At 40.7% G+C, this 27,877-nt stretch overlaps 1 protein-coding gene and 1 long non-coding RNA gene across 2 annotated transcripts; both read left to right on the top strand.

Moving 5' to 3' along the window:
• The first annotated feature begins 188 nt into the window (after window positions 1-188).
• Window positions 189-27,028, top strand: LOC121133136. The gene is made up of 7 exons (XR_005869882.1): window positions 189-517; window positions 912-985; window positions 2,561-2,930; window positions 4,263-4,496; window positions 5,844-5,903; window positions 23,777-23,859; window positions 26,722-27,028. It is a non-coding gene; the product is annotated as an uncharacterized LOC121133136 (long non-coding RNA).
• On the top strand, window positions 13,522-14,782 carry LOC121133135 (S-phase kinase-associated protein 1-like). Its single transcript, XM_040729022.1, has one exon. It carries the CDS (start codon window positions 13,537-13,539, stop codon window positions 13,981-13,983), a length of 447 nt encoding a protein of 148 aa, XP_040584956.1. The 5' UTR covers window positions 13,522-13,536; the 3' UTR covers window positions 13,984-14,782.
• Window positions 27,029-27,877: the final 849 nt, after the last annotated feature.

Genomic DNA, 27,877 nt, shown 5'->3' with positions numbered 1-27,877 from the left:
TTTGGGAGTGGCATCTATGGATCAGTCAACATTATCGCTTTTCCAATTAGTGAGAGTTATTATGAATACAGGAAGAAGTAAGTGAACCACGGTTCCTAGCCCACCAGCCTACGCCCACCAAAAAGACTTCTGCAGAAAGCTATGTGGATTTTATGTAAATTTGGTATTTAGGAGCAGCAAACTTTTAGCACTGACATCTGCCTGAGAAGAAACTTCATTTACAGCAGTGGCAGAGATGAAGTTCACTGTGAACTAGATTTGAAGACCATATGCTTGAACAAGCCGAGGAGGGGAGAGAGGCTCTTAAGAAACAGCTTTTTCTTGGTCTCACTGTGGATGATGCTGCATGACAACATTGTGACATCATAGCTTAGGAGCTTTTACTTGCTGTTGCACCAACGGAGCCGGGAGCCTTGGGAGTGTAACAGCACCTTGGAAGTCTACCGTGCTTTCGTCCCTGGGATTTAAGGCACTTCCCAGGCATTTTTCTTTCTAAACCTCACAACATCTCTCTAAGGTATTGCCAAACTGGAGACAAATTTCACAGTTTAATCATGTGGAACACATTGGTAAATATAGATGTGCCTTTTAGAAAGTTGCTTCAAAGTGTATTTTGCAGCTCCCAAGACGGTTCTCAGGGTGTAAACCAGTGGTGTAATGTAAAGCTTTTGGCCCTCCCCCATGTGAGCAGGCAGGATAGACACATTTGGCATAACACTCACGGTGGCGCAGGCGGGAAGGAGGGGCCGGCAGAGAGGCAGGCTATTCTGTTCTGTGTCCTCCTCCCTTCTCTTCCTGTCTCCCAGACTACGCAGGGGTGCTGCCTGCACCCCCCATGCTTTCCTTTTCATCTGCAAAGAAGGCTGAGATATAAATTCGATTTTTAATGAAGAATCTCTTTATATTCTCAGGGCTAAACAGAAAGCTGATTTAACTCACAGGCCTGTTGACTAATTCCGGCAATTAAAGCGGCATTTATAACAAGGTTAGTGGAGGATGTGTCTTTTCATGACCTGGGAGTGTGGTGATAATGAGGACAGGGGCAGAAAACAGTTAACTTAGGACAGGGACCTCAAGAGCAGCCGTTCCCCAAATGTCCTGGTTGGAGGCCAGGGATGCCAGGAGAGGATTCTGCTTCCCGGTTCCTTGTTTTATTTTCTCCTGCAGGGTCATCTCTGGTTTGAAGCTATACCTGAGAATATGCACGAGACACCAGTCCAGTCATTAATCCCTGAGGGCGAACAGCCTTGGACATGGACCTCTGAGCTTTGATGGTGTAAATCAGCCACAACTATCCCCAAATTTCAGCACTTCTGAATTATTGCAGGATCTCCACTCTTGATGGGGAATGTGGAGAGATCTTTAGAGGTCATGGAGGATGGGCCCCTCCATAATTGAATACCTCTGGCCCTAGATGGAAGACATGCCATTTTGATATACAATAAAGACTGAAAACACTTCCTCCTTGAGTTGGGCCTGTCAATCACTTGCACAAGGGATGACCCTCAAACAGGCTGATTCACCTAAAGCTACACTAAAGAGATAGGAGGAGTAATTCTCCCTTAATGGGATAATGTACTTTCCTTCTTGGAAATGCTACCTTTGGTTCAGTTGCCTACAGATATTTTATGCTTTCTTAATTCTGCCTGCCTATCTGAATCTGAACTCAGAAAAGTGTAGCTTTTCCTTTTTTACTTCTTTCTTCAGATTCTGGTCCGAATCTAAACATGCTTTCTTTGGCACCTTGGGCTTTCTCACTCCTCCTCTGAAGCTACCCCCTTTCTGCCATGTACCAGCTTGTTTCCCTGTGATGGCTTGCTGACCTCCATCACTGAGTGTGTCAGTCTAAGCCAGAAGACATGACGTTTCTTTCTCATTGCCAGAAACCTCCTCCCAGTAGTTCCCGAGACTTGCAGCTTGCTGGCCCAGTTGTTTTCTCTCAAATGCTGATAAAATTGTCCTGGAGCTTCCCACTGAGCCCACTTATGAGACTAAAAACCCCAAGGGAAAACCCATTATTTCCCTCGTAGCATATGACGTCCAACGTGAGGCTCCCCAAAGTTTCTGACAACAGTAACTTTTCATGCATGCCCATTTCTTGTTCTAATTTCTTAGTGTCAGAGAAGGGAAATGGGCTCTTAGAATGTTTTTTGGCAGGTGGAATGATTCATGTGTGTCGTTCTAGCATCCTGCATGGTGAGACAGAGGACTCAGTGCTTAAGGATAGTGTGAGCATCATAGTGAGACCTTCTTTCAAAACAAAACAGAACAAAACTCAAAACAATCAGATTCCTTCTCCTGCTCTAACCCAATTCTTTTTCTGTCAAGACCTCCACTTTCCCCAGTTTTCCATAGAAAGATGATATGGAGCAGAGACTGAGATAGGAGTAATAATTTGTTTGTCAGTAGCTGTAGGAGCCCATGTGAATCTCCCTGACTCACTGTATTTCATTGTTTTTAATTTACAGTTCTGAGTTTAGAAAAATATTAAATAAAATAATGCATGTTATGAAGTCTAAAGTGCCATCCAGGTAAAATGCATTGTTTTTGTCTACTGAAGAGCTCTCTAGCAAACAAGAGGAAGGCTAGTCAGAAATGTCCATTGTCCAGTTTCCTGGAGAACGACTTGCTGTGTCCTTTGAAAGAGAGAAGAGCACTAGTGGATAGTAGCTGGAGGAAGAAAGTACAACTTTTCTATGCGAATCAAACATATTCAGTCCACACAAAGGCACCTGACATGTGAGCAGTGTCTACCTGTTTGCAACAGGGACAAAGGACTCCCTGGAACATGCTGCAAAGCTGAGCTCTCCTCAGGTGAGCATGACTTTCCATCCTGAACACTCAACAGCCACCAAAGCCACCCTGAGCTGCTGCCTTATGGCTTCCTTGGCTCATGAATTTGAAAAGTGAATTTCATTGACAGTGGAATGGTGAGTTTACAAAGGAACTTCATTATAAGAAAGGACAGAGAAGGAAGCAGTCCCCTTGTCTAGCAGAAGTGGGTCCCAGGGATGCGTTGTCAGTGAGGACCTGTTCTAGTGGACGTGTGGGCTGACCAGTTCAACCTTCGCAGTGAGATGCTCCTGAGAATATCTGGGGACTAAGCAGTCCTCACACTGTTAGTTGTTCTAGGTCCCTGGCAATCAAATTTCCTGCTGGCATCTGGTCCAGTCTCTTCCATGCTAAGGGCAAACCCTCAGCAGAGAAGCACAGAGAAGACCTATTATCTTCCTCTCCCTGGCCCTGGAGACCGCACTGCCCTCCCTTGTCCTCACCTTCTTTGGTAATCTCTTCAGTGCAAAGGAGTTCTTCCAATTGTTTATGATTGTTTGCTTAAAATGGAAATGATTTACATACTGTATCAAGATGGTTGGTATGTGTAATCAGAAATCAGTTATTGTCAATTGCTTCCTATCTTAAAACACACCAAAACATTTGAGAGATGGCCACTAACGGATTGTGGGTACATGTGTGCACCAGAGCTCAGGTTCTTAAAACACACCAAAACATTTGAGAGATGGCCACTAACGGGTTGTGGGTACATGTGTGCACCAGAGCTCAGGTTCCGAAAAGGTACACAAAGTATTTGTGTGGGATTTTATGTGTATTTTCAGATTTTTTTCCTTGTGGAACTTTGAAAAATGAAGAGAATTAAGTTGTTTCTAAAAAGCCAAACCAGCCTGCCATCTCTTTTTCTTTTCTGGGCTACGGTCCAATTTGCACAGCAGTTGCAAAGAAAAAGCAAACGCATCACTAGATTCAGCGAGAAATATTGTAACAGTATGTAATCTCTGTCAAGATAAAATTGCTTTGTGATTTACATTACAATAAATCCTGACCTTTAAGCGCTGCAGACTAAGCTAATCTGTGAAGTACTTTATTCCAACCCTGAATCAGCGAGCAGCTCAACCAAAGCGATTGTATTAGTCCCACTGTGGTGTGGTTAAAGGGCCTATATATATCGAAGCAGATTAACACACTGTTGTTCTATGTGTACTATAATAAGGAGAATAATTGAAATATTCAGTCTGTTTCATCATTGTGAAATAATAGAATTATTTTAACCTCTCTTTTGTTTGCCTATTATGGGAATACAAGTAGCTGCATTTAAATATCATTAAGGCCTGATTTAGATTGACTAGAACAAGGAAATTCAGAATAAGGTTAAAATACCACATGACATTTCAGCCTTAATTCACTTCTGCAAGTGAAAATTGTTATTTCTGTTCTTTTTCTTTCTCTTTTTTTGGGTAAATATTCAGATGTCATGGAGATTTTCCAGTACCGCCCTTGAGTGTTTGGCTTTTAGTCTGCCCATAGGACAGACACAATACAAGGGTGAAATGGTATTAGGAATATTACAAACAAACAGGCAAACAACAACAACAAACAGTCATATGTGGGGATTCCCAGGACATCGCTTCTTCAGTGTCTTCCTCTTCCTGTGGATTTCGGGTCCATACCCCCAGGCTGGACAACTGGACAGCGTCTCAAAGGTAGTGCGGACTCTCTGCAGCCGTTTTGCCTCCCTTCTTCACTTGTCTGGTCACTGTCAGACATTTCCTTCATTAGCTGTGGTGTGTGGTGCCCGCTCTGCTTTTAGGTCCATCCGGGAGGTTTCAGGTGCTAAACTGTTTATTTCAGCCAAGTTCAATTCCAAGGGCACTGTCCTGTTCCTCTCTTCATCACATTCCCATTGCTAACTCCTTCGCCTCTGTCGCCTGCACCCTTCTACAGCTGAAGACTGGATGCCTGATACTGTGCTTGTGTTTGAGTTCTAGACATGCATTTCTTTGAGTAATGTGGCCTCTTGTCCTAGCTTAGTCATCACAGTCTCTGAAGCTTACTCTTGAATACTGCTGGGCAGAGCAGTGTTGTGGGATTCCTGCCTGGGTTCCATTGCTGGTTAAGCTCCCAAATAATACACAGGACGCTATGTTAATTTATGAAGCTGTTCTCCATTTGCTTGTTTCTTACTGGCTAGCTCTGACTTAAGTATTTAACCCATAATTATTAATGTAAGTATTTCTCTTACTGGAGAAAAGGGTCCAGACCTCTTACTCTGGCAGCTACATCGTGTCTGACTCTGTCTCTCTTCCGCAGAATCCTCCTCAACTCCGAGTCCCATCTATCTTGCTTCCCTATTGGCCAACAGTGCTTTATTCAACAACCAATAAGAGACAGTTTTACAGAATGACATCTCCCATCAGTAGCATGCAGGCAAGGGCAGAGGCAGTGCCTACCCAGAGACTTCTTAATTCTCACTTAAGAGATCCGTTCCTCTCTGGCTGCTGATCATACATCCCAACTGCAGCCTGGTAGGAGCTGTGGGATGGGGGAGGGGCTGTGGCCTTCTTTTGTATCTGGCCAGGTAGTAAGCTGGGCGAATGGTGCAGGTCATATTTCTTCTCCTAAGGATGATACTCCTGTGCTGTGGAACATATGAAAACAATCATTCTCAGTATGTTTTCATATTCTTCCACTATTAACACAAGAGTCAGACACTAAGTCTCAAAGAAAAGGAATTTACAAGTTGGTGTGTGATTCTCTGTAACTAGAGTCGTGTACCCTAAGAGCAGGAATCCACCTGAGAAACCCATGTTTACACGGTTCCATTGCTCTGCTAACAATGTATAATTCAGAGATGTATTCAAGAAGAATGTCTTACAGGGTGCTAGAGTCCACCCCTTCCATATGTCTTTTAGAAAAGCATTTATTTGTGCATGCATGCTCTGTGTGTGTGTGTGTGTGTGTGTGTGTGTGTGTGTGTGTGTGTGCACATGGGCAGCCCCTTGCATGAGGAGGTCAGAGGACAACTCACAGAAGCAGTTCTCTCTTTCCAGTATGCGGGTTCCAGGGATGAAACTCCTGTCATCAGAGTTGGTGGCAAGTGCCTTTACCAGGTGAGCCATTCCATTGTTTTTTTTCTGGCAACTGTTGCTCTGCTCTGTTTAAAAGTTATATTGAGTGAGGGGAATAGATTTGAGTTTAGTAAGACAAACTTTTTTTTGTTGTGTTGTGTTATTTATTTTAGATTTTTATAATTAATTTATAGGGTACCTTGAGGGCAGTGTAATTTGCATTGTAGGGGGCCACCTAAAGAACTCACTGGGGACAGACTACTCTGTTCTGCCTCAAGCACAACTGCCTGGAACCAGAATTGTGCATGAGATGTTTCATATTATAAATAGAGACCTCCTCGGGGCACCATCTCGATGTACTCTACAGGGTCTTCTAATACATTTTAAGAGGGAAAACTGAAGTTTTGATATTCCCAAGATGAGAGAAATATTCCTGATGCTACAAGGGCACTCGAGAATTTAGCCGAGACATTTGTATTTTGAAAGGTCAACTGCATAGTGCCAATTTTAAAGTTACAATATAGTGATTTTCTAGCATCACTGTAGTTTGCAACAGAGTATGAAAGTAATTGCTTAAATGAAAGATTATATGAGAATGTTGGTGTAGACAAGGCTACATGTACACAGTCATATTCTTTTAGTTTTATAACTAAATTCTAAAATAATGACAACTTATTGAGTGTTGTAACTTTTGACTTAGCTCTACAACAGTGCTCTGTGACCCAATCTTTGTAGGCACATCTCACCCATCTTTTGTGGCGTTAAGTAAGTCTACAAAAATCTTCAGAGCAGCATTCTATTTTCATGAGAAAGTCTTGTTCTAGCCTGTAACATTTCCCCAGGTTTAACAGACGTCTACCCTTTTATATTCACAAATGCTGATTCCACACAGTCTTGGAGTCAGGAAGCTTTGTCCCTGTTTATTTAAATTGGGACTTCTGGCATTTAACTCATGTATCTTGTATTTTAGACATTGTTTGTGGGTTTTGGGGTTTGCTTTCCTATCTTCTGCACTGTTTTATGTTGGAACTTGGTGGTTGGGATGGGGTTGGAGGTTTCGACACTCACATTTGTTATCATTGTCTCCCCAGAGTCTCCCTATCTGACTTAGCACTTTTATGTTCTTATCGATTATAGACAATTGAATCACCTCCAAACACTGTTTTTAATATCAGAGACTACCTAAGGTAACTCTGTTTGGATTCAGGTATACCCAAAATGGGTAGGAGGGAAGGACATAAAGTATTGTCATGATCTGAGATTCTGTATGTCTATGCTTAAGTTGCTCTTTGTATGGTAAGTTATGTCTCCTGAAAAAGTGTATGCATCTTTATATATCCACCCGTCTACCCCCCCCACTCCCCCATCCTTCACACCATGCACTCTAGCAGTGGACTACGAAGTTTCTTCTGTGGGCTCGCTTTGTTTGTAAGTGTGCTTAACAGACTTGGTGTGCATTTGACACTATAAATTGCCATACGATGAATATATATTTTCAGATAGAAAGTCAGCTAAGTAGACTTGATTGGGACTCTGAGGAGGGCTTGAGCACTATGGACATTTTGTTCTTCTCCAGCTTCTCTACAGAGGCTTCCTTGCCTGTAATCACAACCTGGACCAGTTAGCATAATGAAATCTAAGACTTGAAGTTCCTGGAAGATTTAATAATCAACTAAAGAAAGCCAAGGGACTTCACTAATTGGCCAGGAGCTGGACTGTTTATGAGCTTGGAAGAAATGAAAACAAACAAACAAACACAGGAGCACAGTTTCAGCAAAGCTCCTTTCCCACCGAATGACCTTGGTTCACTGTGGAACCAATCCCACTTTCACCACGCACCCTGAGGCCCCAAGTCTCTCCATTAAACATGGCGTGTGCCAGCTGCTGCTAGGAATTAGTTTTCCATTTAGATTTTAGCATGAAAAGTTCTTATTAAAACTTTACTTGCATTTTCTTAAGAAACCAAACGAGACTTCAACACTCAGTGGATCTTCTTTATTTCTCTTCTAATTCCTTCCCTCTGGAGACAACTGCTCTATTTTTAGCTATTTACTCTAATAACTGTTTTTATCTAAGTAACAACTTCCAGTACTATTTCTTGATTTGTCAGTTCTAAATATTATTCATTCCTACTTCTTATTGTAAAAAAATGATAGTATAGTTCTCTACTTTGTTTCTTTAATAAAGGAATATTACTCTTTCTCATCTTTAGAATGAAATCATATAATCATTTTAAATCCATGTTTGTTTACATATTTATGAACATACACCTATTTAGCATAGATAAATGAAAACACATTCTATGTATCATTTACTTTCTAGTAAAAATGTTTTCACTGAAATTAAAAACTCCTTCAAGGTATAAGCCCTGGGGTTCAATTCCCAACACTGAAAAAATATCCTTTTTTAATTGGTTCTTACTTTTCTACATGTACATTATTCAGCCCCCAGAATCCTCTAAGAGAATGGCTGCTCTGACAGCCAAGGCCTATGATAATGCTCTCTGTGGAAGCAAGGCCTGGACTCTTTCCCTCCTGCCTGACTGCTTATCACAGTCACAGGGCTTTCTCTTGGACATGGTCACTCATCTGTCACACCTCTCTACTGTGTCCCTTTATGCTTCTGCTTTTTCTGTTTTTTCAGTTCTTTATTTTCCTTATATCCAAGTATTTATTTTCATCTTACACCAAAGTTATTTTATCAATTCTAGAATTTCCATTTGATGTGTTTGAAAATATAGATGCCAGTTTAGATGAAAGTCTTCATCTTGCCATCCTTTTTCTTGAATATGTAATTGTATACATTTAAAAACTATTTTGGCAACTCTAATATGTGTGTGTTTCTATTTTCTATTTGGATTTCTCTGCTTTTGGTTAGCTCATTTAATGGCTTGTCCGCTAATATTTTCTGAATGCTGGACATTGTAAATTAAAAACAATTAAGATTCTGGATAATTTTATGTTTTCTCAGAGAGATTTCCCTCCACCCTACAGTGGGCATGTAGGGAGAGATTCCTTATCTTGTCTTTGATAATGATATATTGCCATTTTGTTTTTCCTTTAAGGTGGCTGTCAGCTGAAAATACATGGCTGTTTTCCACCCCTGTTTTGCCTTTCCTAAATCAGAACATTTTTTTTTTTTGGTTTTTACGAGACAGGGTTTCTCTGTATTGTTTCGGAGGCTATCGGTCCAGCCCAGCCTCAAACTCACAGAGATCCGCCTGCCTCTGCCTCCCGAGTGCTGGGATTAAAGGCGTGCGCCACCACTGCCCGGCATAAATCAGAACATTTAACACAGTCTATGACCACCTCTTTCAGAGAGTTTGGTGCGCCACCGTGCAAATTGGCAGATGTTCTGGGCGTGCAAGTTTTGGTGAAGGTATAGCTTGTCTCCAAGCATTTCCCCTCCTGCTGTGATCCTGTAAACCCAGGCTGCCTTGACCATCCAGTGATGGGGGATTGCTGGTGTAATCCAGCTTTCAGTTGTTTCGGGTGGAATGCTTGTGGTGGAAGGATGTGTCCACAGTAGTGGATGCTACACCTACTTTATATGTGATTTTCTTTTCTTTAGAAGCTGGTAGTATCTTATTCTCTCTTGATGGTCGGATATGCTAAGTTTGTATAGCTGCAAACTTTGTAATGATGTGATCATTCAGGACAGTTCAAAAGCTCATAAATTGCAGGGTTTAGGGAGCTTTCTTGCATTTTTTTCTTTCAATAACTCTTGATATTTTGATATTGGACCTCCTTAATGGGTCCCTTGATTTTTATGGTTGTCTTCTCCTATTTCCACACACACCTGGGCCAGCTGATTCATTTTATTCAGAGAGTCTTCCACTGTTCTGTCCTGAGGCCACTACTGTTTTTCTGACAGTCAAGTGAGGAAAGGTGTGAGTGTGTGCGTGCGTGCGCACATGCGTGAGTGCGTGTGTGCCTGTGTGTGTGTGTGAGTGTGTGTGTGTGTGTGTGTTGGGGTTGGGGGTAGGGGAGGTCTGTTCAGACTGCAGCTTCTCTGCAATGTTCCTGTCTTCACCTCAGTGCCACGTCCATGCTTTGCCATTCCTTCTGCCCTCACTACGTAGCTTCTTGAGTTCCCCATCTCCAAAAAGCACCATGGTTGGAGAAGGAAGACAACCTCATGTTGCTTCACTCCAGACCATCGTTCTGCAGGGCTCAGCCCTGTGCATTTGGGGAGTTTCCAAGTCTTTTGGTGCAGCTGGATGTTAGATGTACATTTTACAAAAATCTTTCTCTGAGATGTCAAGACAGTCCATACATTTGCTTCTCGTGTTTCCGAATTATGTCTTCAGCTCTTGTCTCTTAGAGGTTTTGTTTCCCATTTTTCTTTTCATTTCTTGCTTTTGTTCTTAAAAACAAACAAACAAACAAACAAACAAGAGTTTTAGGGGAAGAAACATAAAGCAGGTGTGTTCAGTTCACCATTCCTTCCTCTCTGGAATTTTCAGGTGCTTTACGTACGTACATCAAGAGAAACTTCCACAGCAGGTATTAATATAGATGTAGGACATGTGGAAGTAACAGGAAATGACAGAGTTAGAATTAAAATTCATACTATCTGGCACAGATGCCATCATTTTGGAGAAAACTTTTTTCCTTTTAACTTAAAATATCAAAGCTTTGTCCCTAAGTATGAAGATCCACTTTTTTTAAAGCCAAGTAATTCATGACATTAGAAAGATTGTAACACACATTCATTCACTCTCTCTGTTTAGCCCTTAGTTCTTATGTGCTTGTCCAACAAAAGTAAATTATAATTTTTAAGTCTATTTTAATATTACAGTTTTTTTTGTTTTGTATTTGAAATTACTAAGCTTGGCCTGAAGAAGTTTTGTTCTAATTGAAACTTTCTCTAAGTCAAGATTCTACTTCCTAAAGTATTACAGCTCTTTTGCTTTGCAGAGAATGAAGCTTCTTGTGTAACCCATGAGTTATTTGTTGCTAGTATCTGAAGGTATACAGAAAGTTTCTTATTCTGTTTCTCTTTTGCCTCTCCCTGAATTACTTTCTGCTTCCTGTTGGCATATCATCTGCCCAGTTTCTGGACATCCTTGGTAAAACATCCCCCACACAATGATTCAGACTTTTTCAAGGGGAACAGTGAAGATCCTGTGAAGCAAGTGAGAGCTGTTGCAAAAGACAACTTACTTAGATTGCCACAAATAGCATATTTAATGGCTGGGGAGTTTCTGTAAAATATCTCTGTCTCAAAAATGTAGCATCTTGTGTATTAAAGAAAGGGAAAGATTTCCCTACCTAGAAGATCTTCACACAGTGATAGGGAGTCATGATTATTCATAGTCATTTCAAATATTTCTTTTCATTCTATGGGATTTGAAAGGAACATGTTGATCTTTTGAGCTGTCATCTACTTTCAGGCCAGAGCTCCTCTGTACTTTGTTCCTATTTTCTGGAGGAAGGAGAGTTTGTATCTGCTGAACCAGTTTATATTTGATGAACCAGTCCGACTCCATCTTAGGCTTAACGCCTGCCATATTAGAGTAAAGTAGGTTCATTTCTGTTTGTGATTAAACCTTTGTTTCTCAAGGATGAGCTATGCCCCACCTGCAAACATGTTTTTGTTTCAAAATCATCTTGCAACCCGACCTTTGTTTCAAAATGTTGTTATGACGACTTTGTTATATTCTGCATGCAATTGTGTCTTTGCTTCAGGAGGTCATGATGAGTAATTTGTTATGCTTATACCCTGTTCCTGTAACCCTGCCTATTTTGCTTGCCAGATCCCTCATTTGGAAACTCCCACCCATGAGCCATGAAAACCTTGTCCACCTTCTGTCCAGCACTGATGTCTTAAACCCCGCTTTTGGGGAGAGGTAGCCCATTTACACAAATAAAAAAGCTCACTTCAATTAATTGCTTGCTTTAGTTAATTTGGCTGTGATGATTTGGGTCAGTTGTTTTTCTCCTTGAATCTTTGGGATTAACATTACAAGAAAATTACCCAGATAATCAGAGACCAGTGTGGAAACATCTGATAGGGTATAATGTTTAAATTGGGAATGAATTATACCCCAGCCCATTTGTTATTTATTTACTTGTTATTTATTGATTTATTGGTTGTGAGACTAGCCTTTAACAGCTGAGCCATCTCTCCAGCCCCTACCCCATTTGTTTAATTGGTCTTTAGTATGTCATTTCTCTTAAATGTTTACACTGTTGCTTGCCTAAAGAGTTAATTTTATTTTTTTTTTAGCGGTGTACAAGAGGTTTGGACTTACTGTCCAAATTTCTATCCCCAGGAATTTTCTTTCACACCATCAGATCAGAAGTATCTACTCAGTCTATTGCCTCTGAATACTTTGTATAATAATTTTGCTTGACTTTTCTTCCTCACTTACACTCTGGTGTCTCTCTCTCTCTCTGATCCTGTCTCTCTGTTTCTTTGTTTCTGTCTGTCTCTCTGTCTCACTTTCTCTTTGGTGATCTCTGAATAGCTCTTTTCTGTTCTTTTCCTTCCATCTTGATTGCGGTACTTATAGTTAGGGAAGGAATTCAAGGCTGACATTATGTAAAGATACACCAAATAAATGTTGTTTCCCTGCAAATGGAAGATGCATATTAATATTTTAATTTTATAGTGTGTGTTCTCTAGGTAAAGAGTTGGTGAAAAAGCATTAGGGCTGAAGGAGACCCTGCTGGTCAGCACAGATTCTGACACAGCAGGTGGATTTGTTGTGGTGTCTCCAGGCAGGGTGTTGGTATTTGGGATAGTCTCTGTAATATCCTAGCGGCATGTAAGCACCAGGAGATAAAAGTTCTTAAAAAGGAACTGATTCAAAGGAAAAATAGTGAAAAACCAGGCGAGTGAGTAATTAGCAGAAAGAACAGACTGAGGATTTTTCTAAAAACAAGTAAGCAAAGAGGAATCATTAAACCATCAGAGAATATGCATGCAGATTTATTATAAATCGCAGTGACCCCTTCTCCAGCAAGGGCAATTTCCACCACCCAGCCTGGCTAAGAATTTAGAAATTGCTATTAAAAACAAGAGTATGTAAATAAAAACATTGGGAAGAATAACTGCAAAATCACTTTGTTTTCAAGGCATTCAATGAAGAAAAGTAGTGGTAACGAGGAATAAACTCTGCCTGACTCCAAAAGACTGGCCCTATAAGGATTAAACCTATAAATGCTAGGAAAAGAGAACCGGAAGCAACTGATGTGGTCTTTTCCTGAAATGCAGGAGATAAAGGAGATCCAGTCACTTTGAAGGACCGTAGTCTCTGACATGTAGTTACTTTCTTCTTTTTAAATGCACAAGTTGGGTTGAAACACAAGTTCAAACTTGGGTCTGCTCTCCCTTACCTCACAGGTGTCTCCCTCCGTTTCTTTATGTAGTCCAGCAGGAAAAAGTTTGGGTGTCTGTCTTATGGTTTTTATTGCTGTGAGAGACACCATGACCACAACAACTCTTATAAAGTGAACATTTGGTTCAAGTAGCAGCTTTCAGTTTCAGGGGTTCAATCCATTATCATCATGAAGGGGAGCATGGCAGTGCACAGGCCGATGTGGTGCTGGAGCTGAGAGTCCTACATCTTGCAGGGAACAGGGATTCGATTGAAAGTCACACTGTAGTGGCCTTGTCTTCGGTATTTCTGGTCGTGTTGGAGCGCTGCCCGTCAGCCTCGCTGAGCACTATGCCTTCGATAAAGTTGCAGAGTTCTGATGGAGAGATATTTGAAGTTGATGTAGAAATTGCCAAACAATCTGTGACCATCAAGACCATGCTGGAAGATTTGGGAATGGATGATGAGGGAAATGATGATCCTGTTCCTTTACCAAATGTTAATGCAGCAATTCTAAAAAAGGTCATTCAGTGGTGCACCCATCACAAGGATGACCCTCCTCCTCCTGAGGATGATGAGAACAAAGAAAAGCGGACAGATGATATTCCTGTTTGGGACCAAGAATTCCTGAAAGTTGACCAAGGAACACTTTTTGAACTTATTCTGTCTGCAAACTACTTAGACATCAAAGGGAAAACTCCTGAGGAGATTCGTAAAACCTTCAATATAAAAAACGACTTTACTGAAGAAGAAGAGGCCCAGGTACACAAAGAGAACCAGTGGTGTGAAGAGAAGTGAAAATACTGTGCCTGACACTGTAACACTAGAAGGGTTGTTCTAAACCCTTGCACTGCTTTGTTTATAATTGTTAATATTAGAAAACAGTAGACAAACACAGCCTTGTCCTCATTGCCTGTGTAGTTCCAGTACAGATTTGATCTATGGCTGAGTTTCTTCTATGAGCAAAGTTTTTTTTTGTTTTTTCTGATTACTCTGAATAAAACGGAACTTTGGGTTCTCTGTGGAAAGTGGCATTTTGGGCTTTCCCTCTTTCTGTAAAGCAATTTCTGCCTAGTTCATTGTCCAGTTAATTTCAGTGAGCCTTTCTAAGTTGGCATTGTAAATAAAACAACTTATGAGAAGTATGCTGAAATAGAATTAACAAAACATGATCTTTGTTCATGGAGTCGGAAACTGGAACACAGCAACTTGAAGTTAATGTTGTGAATGGGGTTGTCAGGATTAGGATATCTTTCAGCCTCTCTGCTGCTGGTAAACTTGTACACAGTTGGGCTCTCTTAATTAGATCTGAGGACTTGTTTTTTCTTCTTTAATTTTTAATATGTTGCTAGATATGTAGTTTACTCTACCCAGTTTGGTTTTGGAGGGGCTGTAACTAGATATTTTCTTGCTTTTCAATTAAAAAAGACACTTACTTCATGTGGTATGTCATCTTTTTAATCATCATTGTTCCACTTGGGGAAAGACACTACTTGCATGTAAAAAATAATTTAATCTTTAACATTAAAGTGTACTGCAAAACCCAGAAAACAGCCTTACTAAATGCAAGATGCGTTTCAATAAAAAGTAATACAATGGGTAGTAAACAGTTGCTTTTGTGGATGAAAAAAAAAAGAAAGTCACACTGAGGGACGCTTGAGCAAAAGAGATCTCAAAGTCCAACCCCACAGTGACACACTTCCTCCAATAGACCACCCCTCCTAATAGGCCATTTTCCTTCAAGACATCACTGGAGAGGGAGCTTCCACTGGAGAGGGACACGTCAAACACTACAGTAAACGGAAATATTGAGGAATGTAGCAAGCAACTCATAGCTCAGATGACCAGAATAAGATACGGAGAGATACAGCATATGCAGATGGTTGCCAGTACCTCCCACATAGCAGGGGCCAATAAATACTCTGTGGAAGAAGGGAAAAACACAATTTTGAGTGCTGGAAGAAATTGTTCCAGAGTTGAAGTGTACACGGAGACAGGTAATAAAAGTAGCCAGCCTCTATCAAACCTTTGTCGCTGTTCCAATTCATAAACACCTTTAGAAACCAGGCAATTCTCTCAGTTTACCCATTAGGGAAACTAAGGCACAGGGATATCAAATATCTTGTCCAAGATCTTTTAAAAAAGTCTTAGTATTTATTGCCAGTCATATAAAGATAGACATATATTGTATATGTATGTGTGTTTTTCCAAGACCTTCAAGTAAGTAACCAGTGAGTGAAAACTGAAATTCTGATCTGTCTGCAGACCTCTGTTGTCAGGTGGCGAGCTGCCCCTCTTCCCATGAATAAAACGAGTGAGGTCAGGGTGTCGTCCACCTACTTGTGTGTAGCAGGTGCTAGGTTCCCGTAGGGAGGGTTCAGAGGGATGTCCATGTTTTACCTGCCTAGTAGACAAGTTTGCCTACACATTTCCCAGAAAGAAAATGAGGGTCTGACACACACAGGCATCTTCAGCAAAAAGCCTGGACCCCAGCTCAATTTCTTCCATGTCCAACACTTCTTTCTGCGGCTCTTCTGCCCTCCATTGTAGCCAAGGTCACCGTGATTTCCAGAACCTATAATTCTGCCTCCGTCTCCGTTGGTAGCTGAGTCACTGAGTACTGGGTTTTCAGCTTTACACTGTCTGGATTTTCTTTTTGTTCTTGCGGAAGATGTCTCTGTGTGTCAGACCCTCATTTTCGTTTCTGGCCCTTTCAGTGTGTTTCCATCTCCCATCACTGGCACCCCCCTCCAACTCAACCTCATCAGTGCAGCTGGACTCATTACCCTTGACTGAAAAACTGCTGCCCTAGGGGGAAAGAAATCTCGTTGCTCCCACAAACTGACTCACCACCTGAATGCTGATAAATTGCAAATTTCAGTCTGCAGCCGGATCCGTAGTTTCCACACTGTTTCCAGCTCAGTAAACAGCACCAGTAGCTTTGAAATGTCTCTGCCCTGCTCGCTTTACTCCATCCGTCCTAGACAACCCTCACTCTGTCCATTACTTTCGTTCTAGCAGACGCTAACCTGCTTGTCCCATACTTTGGCGGTAGACGGAAACACCAAGGCATCCTTGAGAGTTGCCCTCTAATTAGTCACTGTGTGTCCACTCTGTTTTCCACTTCTAACCTGTTTTCTTTCCATAAGTCTGTGCTTTTCAAAGTTTTTACCTTTTTCTTTCAATTTAACATTTCTGAAATCAGAATATATTTTCTACAGTCGATTCCCCCCATCCCCTTTTAAGGCCAGCACCACTGAGGATTGTATTGAAGGACATGCTGGGTCAGACACATCATCAATGACCTACATCCCAGTCTTTTTTAAAAAGTTATACTCCCCTTCTCTCTCCCCCTCCTTCCCCGTCTGCCTCCCCCTTCTCCCCACCCCGTGTGTGTGTGTGTGTGTGTGTGTGTGTGTGTGTGTGTGTGTGTACCAAGATGTATATGTAAAGGTCAGAAAACAACCTCAGTATTGGTCTTTGTTTGCTACCATATTTGAGGCAGGGTCTTCTGTTCATCACTGAATAAGACAGGCCATCTGGCCCTCAAACCCCCGGGGACCTGCTGGCCTAGTTAGTCACTGTAGGTACATTGGGATTACTTAATGTGGTACCACACCTTACCTGGGTTTTGGGACCCAAATTCAGATTCGTATGCTTGTGCAACAAGTTCTTTACCCATTGAGTCACCCCTCACAACCTTATACCCATTTTTACATACAGTTTGAAAGACATTTGTTTTAATGCTGCACATGGCAGTACATTTTATAGCAAATGAGATATGAAATATGATAACAGAAGAATCATCTTTCTGGATGGATGTGTGGCTGCCATGCATTAAAACTTTAATAATGTCCATCGTTCTAAGAATAAAATGGAACCATCTGAACACATCCATAACTTCCTCTATCTTCTGTTCCTTGATTACTGCTATAGAAACATTTTGTGCTACGTACCCAGCAAGCTGCCTTTCGTGTACATTTATACAGGGAATAATTCGTGGGTACCTACTGTGTGACAGGTACAATGATCCCCCAAATCAGGGTAGTTTCTGTGCTCGTCGCACTCACTGCTCAGAAGAAACTCACCCCAGAAACACACACAGTGAGTTTGGTAGTCTACTCCTCAGCTTTGGACTCTTGGGGAACCTCTCTTTGCCCAGCTGAATCCTGCCTCCAGCTTCTCCTTTAGAGTTTATTTTTTTATTTTTTATTTTTTTTATATTTTATTTTCCAGTTTAAATTTAGATAAGAAATGAGGTTGCTTCACAAGTCAGTTCCAGGTCCCTCTCCCATTCCCTCCCCTCCTCCCGCGCCCTCCCCCCAACCCCCCCGTTATCCCCTCATTTCTCCAGGGAGGGTGAGGCCCTCCATGGGGGTGTCCATAGTCTGTCATTTCATATAGGGCAGGGCCTAGACCCTTCCCCAAGAGTTCAGGGTGAGAGTGCACCTCACATTGTTCTATAGGAGTCCAAAGTCCGTGTGTATACTTGGGATGGGTACTGATCTGCTGCCCAAGGCTCAATAGATTCCCTAGGCCTCCTCACTGACACCCAGATTCAGGGGGGTCTTGATCAGCTTTAGAGTTTATTTTGCATAGTGCTCCCCTCATCCATCCTGTTAGATGAGCTCATGCATCCAGCATTTCTGCTCATGAGTACAGGACTTGTTTGCCCAGCATCTGTGAAGCATAGGGTTATCTGCCTAACTCAACAGTGTGCACTCCGGTCCCTGTTCTGATACCTGGAACACATTAGGTCTTGTCAAAACTTTATGGAGTGAGTAAGAAATTGTGCACCTGGAGGTACTTCCATTCAAATGTATTATTAAAACAGAACATTATGCAAAGGCAAGCCCTTAGCCTACAGGATTGCATGAAAGTCTTAGTTTCAAGTTATGATGCATCAGAGTTGATGCTAAATAGCATTGTATTTTCTTTCTTAAAATAATTGTAATACTCTAGCACCATAATTTTCATTGTAATCAACAAATACACTGATCGGAACTCTACTGTAGATTTGTGCTGTGACTGGCTACATCACCTTCCTTCTCTGCTGTGTTTATGAAGCTTTCTGTCTGTGTGTTCCTTGTCTTGAAAATGTGCTGCCTTTGTACAGTATGGATTAGTCAGGGGGAATGTTGACAAACTAGTTGTAGATCTAACCAGTCCTGGTGAGTTCACCTAGCCCTCAGACACAGCTTATGCATCTCCAAACATAAGTCTTGTTACGTACTGAGAAAGCAATTAAGAAAGAAGCACACTTTTGTCACGTTTAAAATGCAATGTGTTTTCTACTAGAATTCCAAGAAATCTTACTGTCCTTTCTTTGTTCTAGATATTCAGTTTTCTTATTATATATAGTCTACTTCATTATGTAATTGCATACTTCAAGTAATTGTGTCTATAGTCATATTAACATAATTCTCTGCATTACCAATTTTTTTAAAAAATAGAAAAAACAGCAACAAAATGTTCTTATCCATGATATGTTCCACAATAAGTAAGGAAAGAATCACAGCTTTGTGTTTTTGAATCATTGAATATTGGTTCTCCTGCTTTCAGTAACATGCCCCCAAATAACTGGATGAAAGTGCCATAGAATTTGAAATGTTATTACAACAACCTATAGCAATATACTGCCTCAACACAGGTATAATCAAAATGAAAATTCTTGTAACTACATTCATATTCAAAGATCTTGTGATATAAGCCAACCCCTGTGGGGTATTATTTCTAAACGTAACAGGTTGACATTATATAATTACACACTGCTGGATATTGAAATATCAAAAGAGAAGTGCTTATAGCAGTGCTCACAGGACACACACTGTTATGAGTATTCGCATTCATCCACACATTTTTAGAGAATTATTACTAGTTATGTATTACAGACTATAGCAAGAATTTGGTGATTTATTTAATATCAATATTAGGTTTTGATATTAATGTCTTAGCAAGCGTAGGGAGGCTTGATCCTAAGTCTCACCTCTACTCACTGAAAACTCCCTGAGGTAAAGCTCTTCTCATTATTCCATTCTCAGTTTTCTAAAAAGCTCTCCAGTCATATGCATGGCTGGCCAGTATAGACGCCATCCTATATATGCCCAATTCCTATCACTTATGTGTCCCGCCTCCTAATCTTTCACCCTTATTTTCTTTTCACGCTTGGTGATGGCATTGCTTCTCTTTAGTCAGTCTGGCCCCTTGGCTGCACCTTGTCGTCCATTTCTGCATGGCCCACCCTTTGGAGAAGAGGTGGGGGCTTCCAGACTTACTCTCAGCTTCCTTCCCCACTCATTCCAATGGAATATCCCTCCCATTTAACCTCTGGATTGCAGCCGGAGTTTGCCTTTCTCCTTTTTAAGGCCAGTCTTCTAATATTTCCATTCTTTCCCCTTTGCATGACCTATTTGGTTTATGTGGTGTACATTGAATTCAGTCTCATAGACATTTCTGCCCCAAACGGCATCTTTCTTGGGTCTTAGTCTCATTCTCAGGTCAGTCAATTGGGTGGTATTGAAGCTCCTTGTCATTCTGTTATGCAGGAATAATCTCGTGAATACTTTTGCATTTCTCTTTTATCTATTCACTGTTTAAAAATGAGTTAGATCACTATAACTCTGGGTTACATATTTCATATATAATATTTATTTTATTCTATTTTATTTTGAGACAGAGTCTTTTTCTCTGTTGCCTTGGCTGTCCGGAGTCATCCTATTTGCCAGGCTGATCTCAGACTCAGAGATGCTGGCTGCATGCACAATGTATAGGAAACAGGGAAGTTACTGCTTTCACCATAAGAAAATTCAGGGAGTCAATCCACAGACAGAAGTCCCCAATGACAGGGTAGACTACCCCAGCTAAGGAAGATTTAAGCGTGTGCATGCTCAATACAGGGGCTAGTGGGGGTGGGGTGGCTCAGTGGCTGATAGCTGTTCTTCCAGAGGACTGGATTTGGTTCCCAGCCCTCACAATGGATAGCTCACATCCTTTGTAACTCCAGTTTCATTAGCTGTCCAATGCCCTCTTCTAACCTCTGTAGTTAACTCCCTGCCGTGTAATAATATGCACACAAAACAACAACAATAACAAAGACAACAAGAAGTCTGGAGAAATGACTCAGTGGTTATGAGCAAGTACTGCTCTTGCAAAGGACCCAAGTGTGGTTCACGGTGCCTAGGCTGTGTGGCTCACAAGCTACTATAACTCCAACTGCAGGCGATCCAACACCTCCTTGTGAATCTCAGGCTCCTGTACTCAGGCACCACCCAATTAGAAACAATAGAAATATATCTTTACAAATGTGACTCAAAACTGTTCTCGGTAATTATGAGACCATCCACACAACCCTGACTTATACTGGGTTAGTATTAACTACACACTCTGCATCTTTTTTGGGACTTTTTTGGTCTCTGTTTCTATTGGTACCCCAGGTGCTAGGATACCACTTATTGTTTCTTTCCTCTGATCCTCTTCAGGGGCAGAGTAACGACTACAACAGGCTTTGAATAATGATGTGGGATATCTTCCTATCTGCTGTGAATATGTTTTGTTATCACTGGTTGATATAGAAGCTACTTTGGCCAGTATCCAGGGAGAACAGAGCCAGGTGGGAAATCCAAGCAGATATGTAGGGAGAAAGAATGGCAGAGTCAGAGGGATGCTAGCAGCCACTGGAGGATGAAGATGCCAGCAGACCAGTAATGCCACGAGCGATATTTAGAGTAATAGAAGTGGCTTAATTTAAATGTAAGAGGTAGACAACAATAAGCCTGAGCTATAAGTCAAACAATCATAATTAATATTAAGCCTCTGAGTGATTATTTGGAAGCAGCTGCAGGACTAGGCAGGACACATAAAATCTTCCAGCTACAAATGACTTACCAACATGAGGTTCTTGAATTTCCATAGGGCCTGAGAAAGCTTTAAAAATAAGCTTAAAAAAGGGGAGAGGATTGAGCACTGCATGACGGATTCCCGATACACTACACAGAGGCATATCTAAGACGTGCACCGCACTGCAGGGTGGATTTAGACTTTACTCACACAGACGAACAAAGGTTCATGGACAGTGTGCTACAAGCTGCTTGGCTGTGGCATGGACTCACTGCTTCCCAGTTGGGGCAGTGAACAAGGCTCCCGGAGCTGGCGGTGAACAAACCTCTGCCATGTTGGGAAGCCTAATGGGGCAGAGCCAGCATCCAAAGCCTCCTCTTTGGTCCTAGCCAAGCCTGCTTAGCAGTTTAAAGCAGTGACCAGAAAAGGATTACAGACTAAAATAAAGACAGATTTAGACATAAAGAAACCTCTAAATGGGTCACATTGTGTTTAGAAAGTGTGCATAGATAAAAGAGAGAAGAAAAAGGATAGAGACAGTCATAGACTGAAGGAATAATATAGAGATAATAAAAACAAAGTCCTTTACAAATAGAGTAATAAAAAACTAATAAGCCATGTAAAGATGGAAAATACACAGAGAGTCTGCATTATAAATGGAACCTACTTAAACTGAGAAGCTTCTGTAAGGCAAAGGACATAGTCAGCAAGACAAAAAGGCAGCCCACAGAATGGGAAAAGATATTCACCAACCCCACATCTGACAGAGGGCTGATTTCCAAAATATACAAAGAACTCAAAAAACAAGTCACCAAAATACCAAATAATCCAATTAAAAAGTGAGGTACAGAACTAAATAGAGAATTTTCAATAGAGTAATCTAAAATGACTGAAAGGCACTTAAGAAATTGTTCAACATCCTTAGCCACAGGGAATTGAAATTCAAAATAACTCTGAGATGCCATCTTATACCTTTCAGAACGACTAAAATAAAAAACACCAAGGACAGTTCATGCTGGAGAGGATGTGGAGAAAGGGGAACACTCCTCCACTGCTGTTAGGAGTGCAAACTTGTACAGCCACTTTGGAAATCAGTATGGTGGTTTCTCAGGAAAATGGGAATCAGTCTACCACAAGCAATTCCACTCTTAGGCATATACCCAAAGGATGCGCATTGATACCACAAGGACATCTGTTCCACTATGTTCATAGCAGCATTGTTTGTAATACCAGAACCTGGAAGCAACGTAGGTGTCCCTCAACCAAAGAATGAATAAAGAAAATGTGGTACATTTACACAATGGAGTACTACCTTGAAATTCACAAGCAAATGGATGGAACTAGAAGAAACCATCCTGAGTGAGGTAACCCAGACACAGAAAGAAAAACATGGTATGTACTCACTCCTAAGTGGATACTAGACATAGAGCAAAGGATTACCAGCCTACAATCCACAACCCCAGAGAAGCTGGAAAACAAGGAGAACCCTAAGAGAGACATAAATGATCCTCTGGAGAAGGGGAAAGGGACAAGATCTCCTGATCAAATTGGGAGCATGTGGGGAAGGGGAGGAAGGTAGGAGAAAGAAGAGAGGAGAAGGGGAGGTGGTAGGAGAACATGAGGGATCAGGAAGACAGAGTTAAGGGAAGAATAGAGAAGGAGAGTAAGGAAAGCGATACCTTAATTCAGGGAGCCATTATAGGCTTAAAGAGAAACCTGTCACTAGGGAAATGTCCAGAGATATACTAGGATGACCCCAACTAAGAATCTAAACAATAGTGGAGAGGCTTCCTTAAATGCCCTTCCCCTATAATGAGTATGATGACTACCTTACATGCCATCCTAGAGCCTTCACCCCGTGGCTGATGGAGGCAAAAGCAGAGATTCATAGCTAAGCACTGAGCCGAACTCTTGGACTCCAGTTGTAGAGAGGGAGGAGTGCTGAGCAAAGGCGTAAAGACCATGCTAGGGAAACCCACAGAAACAGCTGACCTGAGCAAGTGGGAGTTAATGGACCCCAGTCTGACAGCTGGGGAACCAGCATAGGACTGAACCAGACCTCCTCAATGTGGGTGTCAGTTGGAAAGATCTGGGCCTCTGGCAGTGGAACCAGTATTCATCCCTAGTGCATGAATGGGCTTTGGGAGCCCGTTCATATGGAGGAAACTCTTTGAGCCTAGACACACAGGGGACAGCCCAGTCCCTGCCCCAAATGAACCGACAGACTTTGATGATCCCCCTCACCCTCCCTGGGGAGTGGATGGGGAGGTGGGATGGGGGATTTGTGGGAGGATGGAAGGGAGAGGGAACTGAGATTGGTATGTAAAATAAGATTGTTTTTAATTTAAATAAAAATTAAAGAAAGATATAGGGTAGAAACAACTATTAACCTCAGACATTTTGCATTGGCATGGATTTTGGTATAATGATAAAAATTTAGAGTTAATTTTGTTATACTGTATATATGTTTCTATTTTTGTATATTGATACAAATTTAAGGTCAATTTTGTTATATTACTGTATATTTCTACTCTTGTTTAAGGTATTATGTTCATGCAGTTCATTTAAAAATGTAATATATAATTGAGAAATACAAAATTAATAGTTATCTGTAAGAGTCATGCATATAGTCATGTTAGGTATGTTTTCTAGATATGCAGGCCTATATTTCAGATGGGTAAGTAATCTTCAAACACTTCAAAGTCAAAGAATATGGCATTTAAAATGTGTTATGAACTTAGACTTTTCTCAACAGTGAGACACATCTGCTCCTGGCAGTACCAGTTACCTCAAGAGGATGAAGAAACTTCTTATGGAGTTTGCTTTCAATGTAGCAAGGTCAGCCATTTGGGCAAGAAACTGATCTTTTCTGGACTGTTTGATAATATGCTGTATAAGCTGGACATACAGGACCCACAGGAAAATTACTCCTGTACTTTCCAAAACAAGATGGGGCAGTCTTTCAGGGTTCTTACTTCATGAAAGGGTCTGCCAGACATTCTACAGGACACAGAAGAAAGTGACTGGCAAATTTTGCCAAAGTAGGCAGGACAGTCCTTCAAATTTCCTGCTTCACTGAGAAATCCGCCAGATACTCTAGGCCTGTAGGCTGAAGATGGATGCCCTAATGTTGTACAAGAACTTTGGGGCAGCCAGATGTCTCTGTAATTTCTAGAATTTTGGGAGTTGCTTTCAATGCACTTCCTGTTTACTTAGGTAATATTATAGCCTTCTGGGGACTTTGATGGAGTTGAAGACTGGATAGTTATAATTATAGTTTTCTTTAATTATGACAAAAGATAAATTAGATATAAAACTTTAGACTCACAAAGATAGGATGGAAGACAGAGTATTTTCTTTAATTTTGTCAAGTATAGCTGAAACAGTTGCTTAATAACTTTTATTATACATAATTTTGCGATATTAAAGTCAACTTTCCTTTTTGACTAGGCAGAAAAGGGGAAATGATGTGGGATGTCTCCATAAATGCTGTGAATATGTTTTATTACCATTGATTAATAATGAAAATGACTTGGCTAGTAGCTAGGTAGAATAGCCAGCCTCCTATAAAGTAAGATGCCCGCAGACTGTTACTGCCATGGCCACATGGCAATACTTAGATTAATAGAAATAAGGTAATTTAAATGTAAGAACTAGACAATAATAAGTCTGAGCTATAAGTCAAACAAGTATAACTAATATTAAGCCTCTGAGTGATTATTTAGAAGCAGCTCTGGGACCAGGCTACAGAATAAACTGAAATAGTAGTATGTGAGAGAAGCTAACCTCACCTGCCTTGCTTGTTTGCCTGTTATTTTAAAAAATTCTACTTAGAGAGTCTTTATTTAGGGGCACATGGAGTGGCCTTTAAAACTTCTGTGTTATGTTGCAATTTGTGACAGCAGTAATTATCTCTTAGCAGAAGTAAAATGGGAAAATCTTGTTATCACTAGAAAACTAGATAGACATGAGTGAAAATAAGCAGCAAGTAAGAAAACGACACATGAATATGCTGGAGATACAGGATAAGTGCTCTGATTTATCCCATCAAGTCTGGTCTTCACACCCTTTATTGCCTCTTTGGAGCGTTGGTATTCATGAATAAAAATGTTACTTTAAAAACAAAACAAACTTTGCTTTAATTAGGCAAAATGAAATCCTTCTGTTACAATTTATATTATTAAAATTTTGACATTTTCTAATGGCATACAAGAAATTCTATTTTTATAATGTCCTATATTAGAGCAGCATTTTAAAAATGCTGATTGAATTTTGGGGATTATTATTTGACACAAAAATCATGGTGTAATCATATTATTTGGTAGTCCCTTGTCTGTTTCAAACAATAATCAACTTCTGAGATGGTCTGTAATCCAGGACAATGTAACTTTAGAAGGGCAATTATCATTATTATTGAAAGTTACATGCATAATGGAAATGACTACTTCTGTATAGTTGAGTCTTGAGCATGAAACAGTCAATAAATTTACCCATATCCAAACTACTCAACAGAATTCTCTAATCTGAGTCTCCATGAACACCACAGCACTGAAGCAGATGACTGAATTCAGTTCAGTAACAACAAACTGTCAGGTTCCTTTACCAATGTCTCATTTATCTGTGTACACCTCACTCTCAGGCCCTGGTAACACCAGCCTGTTCTTTAATTCATTGATTTGACTTTTGAAGACTCCATTCCTATGCGAAATAACATGAACTCTTTCATCAGGAGAGGGCGGGAACCTCTATCACAGCATAGAGCTAGTTCATCCCCTCAGTTTGCTCAGTATAACTTCGGACATGGCTTGTCCTACATGGGACCAAAGGCAAGGCCTACGTACTGTTTATTGCTAAGTGAAGAAGTTCTTTCAAAGAGTGGTGAGCCTGGAAAGGCAGTGTAGGATACCCATAGAAAGTTATAATCTTGCTTGCACAGATGGAGGGGAGTGACTACTGAACAGGCATGTGACTGTGTCTTACCAACTTGCCTGCTTCTTTCTGCTTGTTCATTTCAAATGAAAGCAATATCTTGACCTAGAGAAGGAGTGCTTCAGCAGCTGGGGCAGAAAGGGCATGGTCTTAGTGGATCCTAACCCTTTGAACTCTGTGTGGATTGGTAATTAGGGGGAGACGAAGTCAGTGCTGAGCTGTCGAAACCATTGCTTCATGATTCCCTCTCTTTCCTTCCTGAACTGTAGTTACAAATTTATACATTGGTTTTTGTGGCTTACATTTACCATAGAGTAGAAAGAAATTGGAAGCATTTATTTTGCTTTAGAAAGTATTTTTAGATGTTTTGTGGGCTGTGTATCAATTACTATATAACATAGAATTAGGAAGGAATGTGCAAAATATAGTTAGCAACAGCTGATAATATTTTAAGAACATTTGATTCTGACACATGGTATATAGTTTATAGAGATTCAGGTTACATCATCAAAAGGTTATATATTGGGAAAGCTACAAAAAAAATCCTTAACAAAAATACCTTCTTGAAACACAGACTGAAGAATGTTCACACACACACACACACACACACACACACACACACACACACACACACACAAACCACCCCACCCCCCAAAAACCATGCAGTGATTGCTCAGGTTTTTTTCTCCTGATTGTAGTCAGAGGCTTATGACAGACAGATGACTGGAGCAGGAGGTATGAATGTCAATTCATTTTTTATTTTTTATTCAGAACTATTCTTCTCTGGCCACAGAAGGTGGAGTGACGTCTCGCCAGAGGCTGGACAAAGATGAATGTATTCACCTATGGAAGTGGATCCGAGCAACTGTATGAACAAATGCAAAAGATTTGTCTTGGGAGTCTGTTCAAGGCAACTTCCATGCACTCAGAGAGAATAGCAACAATAGTCAAAATAGAAAACACTAATTTGCACAGTATTGTATTTTCCAGACTATTTTGTGCATATTATCTCATGTGGTTGAGTAAGTAATAGAACGTTTTCACTGATTAGGGAACCAAAAGAATAAAGCTAAATGGAAATCAGGTTTGAAAACTAGAAGTTTTTTCCTTTTTCCTTGTGTAAAATTTAAAACATTTCTCTCCTCTTCCCTTCTCTCAAAAAGGAAGAAAAGAGAGAAAAGAAAAGGGAAAGAAAGGAAAACAGAGTGAAAACACGAGGGAAACCCTTGCTACATACAGTAAGCACGAATACGCAGTTTCTGGAGAAGGTACTCACTGAGTCAGAAGGTCCTGCTGGTGACAGCGGGCATGAATAGAAGGGGCATAGCAAACATTCTTAAAGGACCCTGGAAATGTACTGTTTCCTGTTGTCATCTTTCCCTTCCTCATCACGTGGTGACTTATACACCCTGTTTTTGTCTGTCCCCGAGTGTATTTATTCTCTTGTCTTTGGTTTCATGCTCTGAATTTCCTCCCTGACCTAATTGCACACCTTGCCTGAGAGATTTGGCTCCCACTGTTGCTTGTTTTCCATCCAAGGTGGATTTACTGGGCTTCGTGAGCTGTTCACATGATTTGTTGGGGGATTCATCTAGGAAAATACACCTAGGGGAAGAGGGATTGGTGAGAGCCCTTAAAATCTCATGTGTCAAGGCAGTTGCCCACTCCTGGAATGCCCTCAGACCTAATCTGAAAAAATTGATGATTAGCATGTAGTTGCTTGTTTACTTGTAAGTAAACAGCATAAGAAATGACTGAAGTTGCTGTTGGAGTGACTGTGTTATATGCTTTTATGTTTTCTGAATAAAAATAGAAATGTGAGTATAATATTCTTTTTGACGGCTGCTGATAATATCGGAGAGATAATTCAATTTGTCTGCAACTAAAGCAGCAGAAAAAAAGGAAGCAGTCAGAATGCCTCTTGTCT

This window comes from Mesocricetus auratus, unplaced genomic scaffold (assembly GCF_017639785.1).
Source record: "Mesocricetus auratus isolate SY011 unplaced genomic scaffold, BCM_Maur_2.0 Super-Scaffold_100020, whole genome shotgun sequence".
NCBI classification, from domain to species: Eukaryota; Metazoa; Chordata; class Mammalia; order Rodentia; family Cricetidae; genus Mesocricetus; species Mesocricetus auratus.
Note: the sequence above shows the minus strand (reverse complement) of the source record. Positions and strands in the feature narration are given on the sequence as shown.

Coding starts and splice junctions, on each gene's coding strand:
- LOC121133135 (XM_040729022.1), top strand. CDS start 13,537: ATGCCTTCGATAAAGTTGCAGAGTTCTGATGGAGAGATATTTGAAGTT.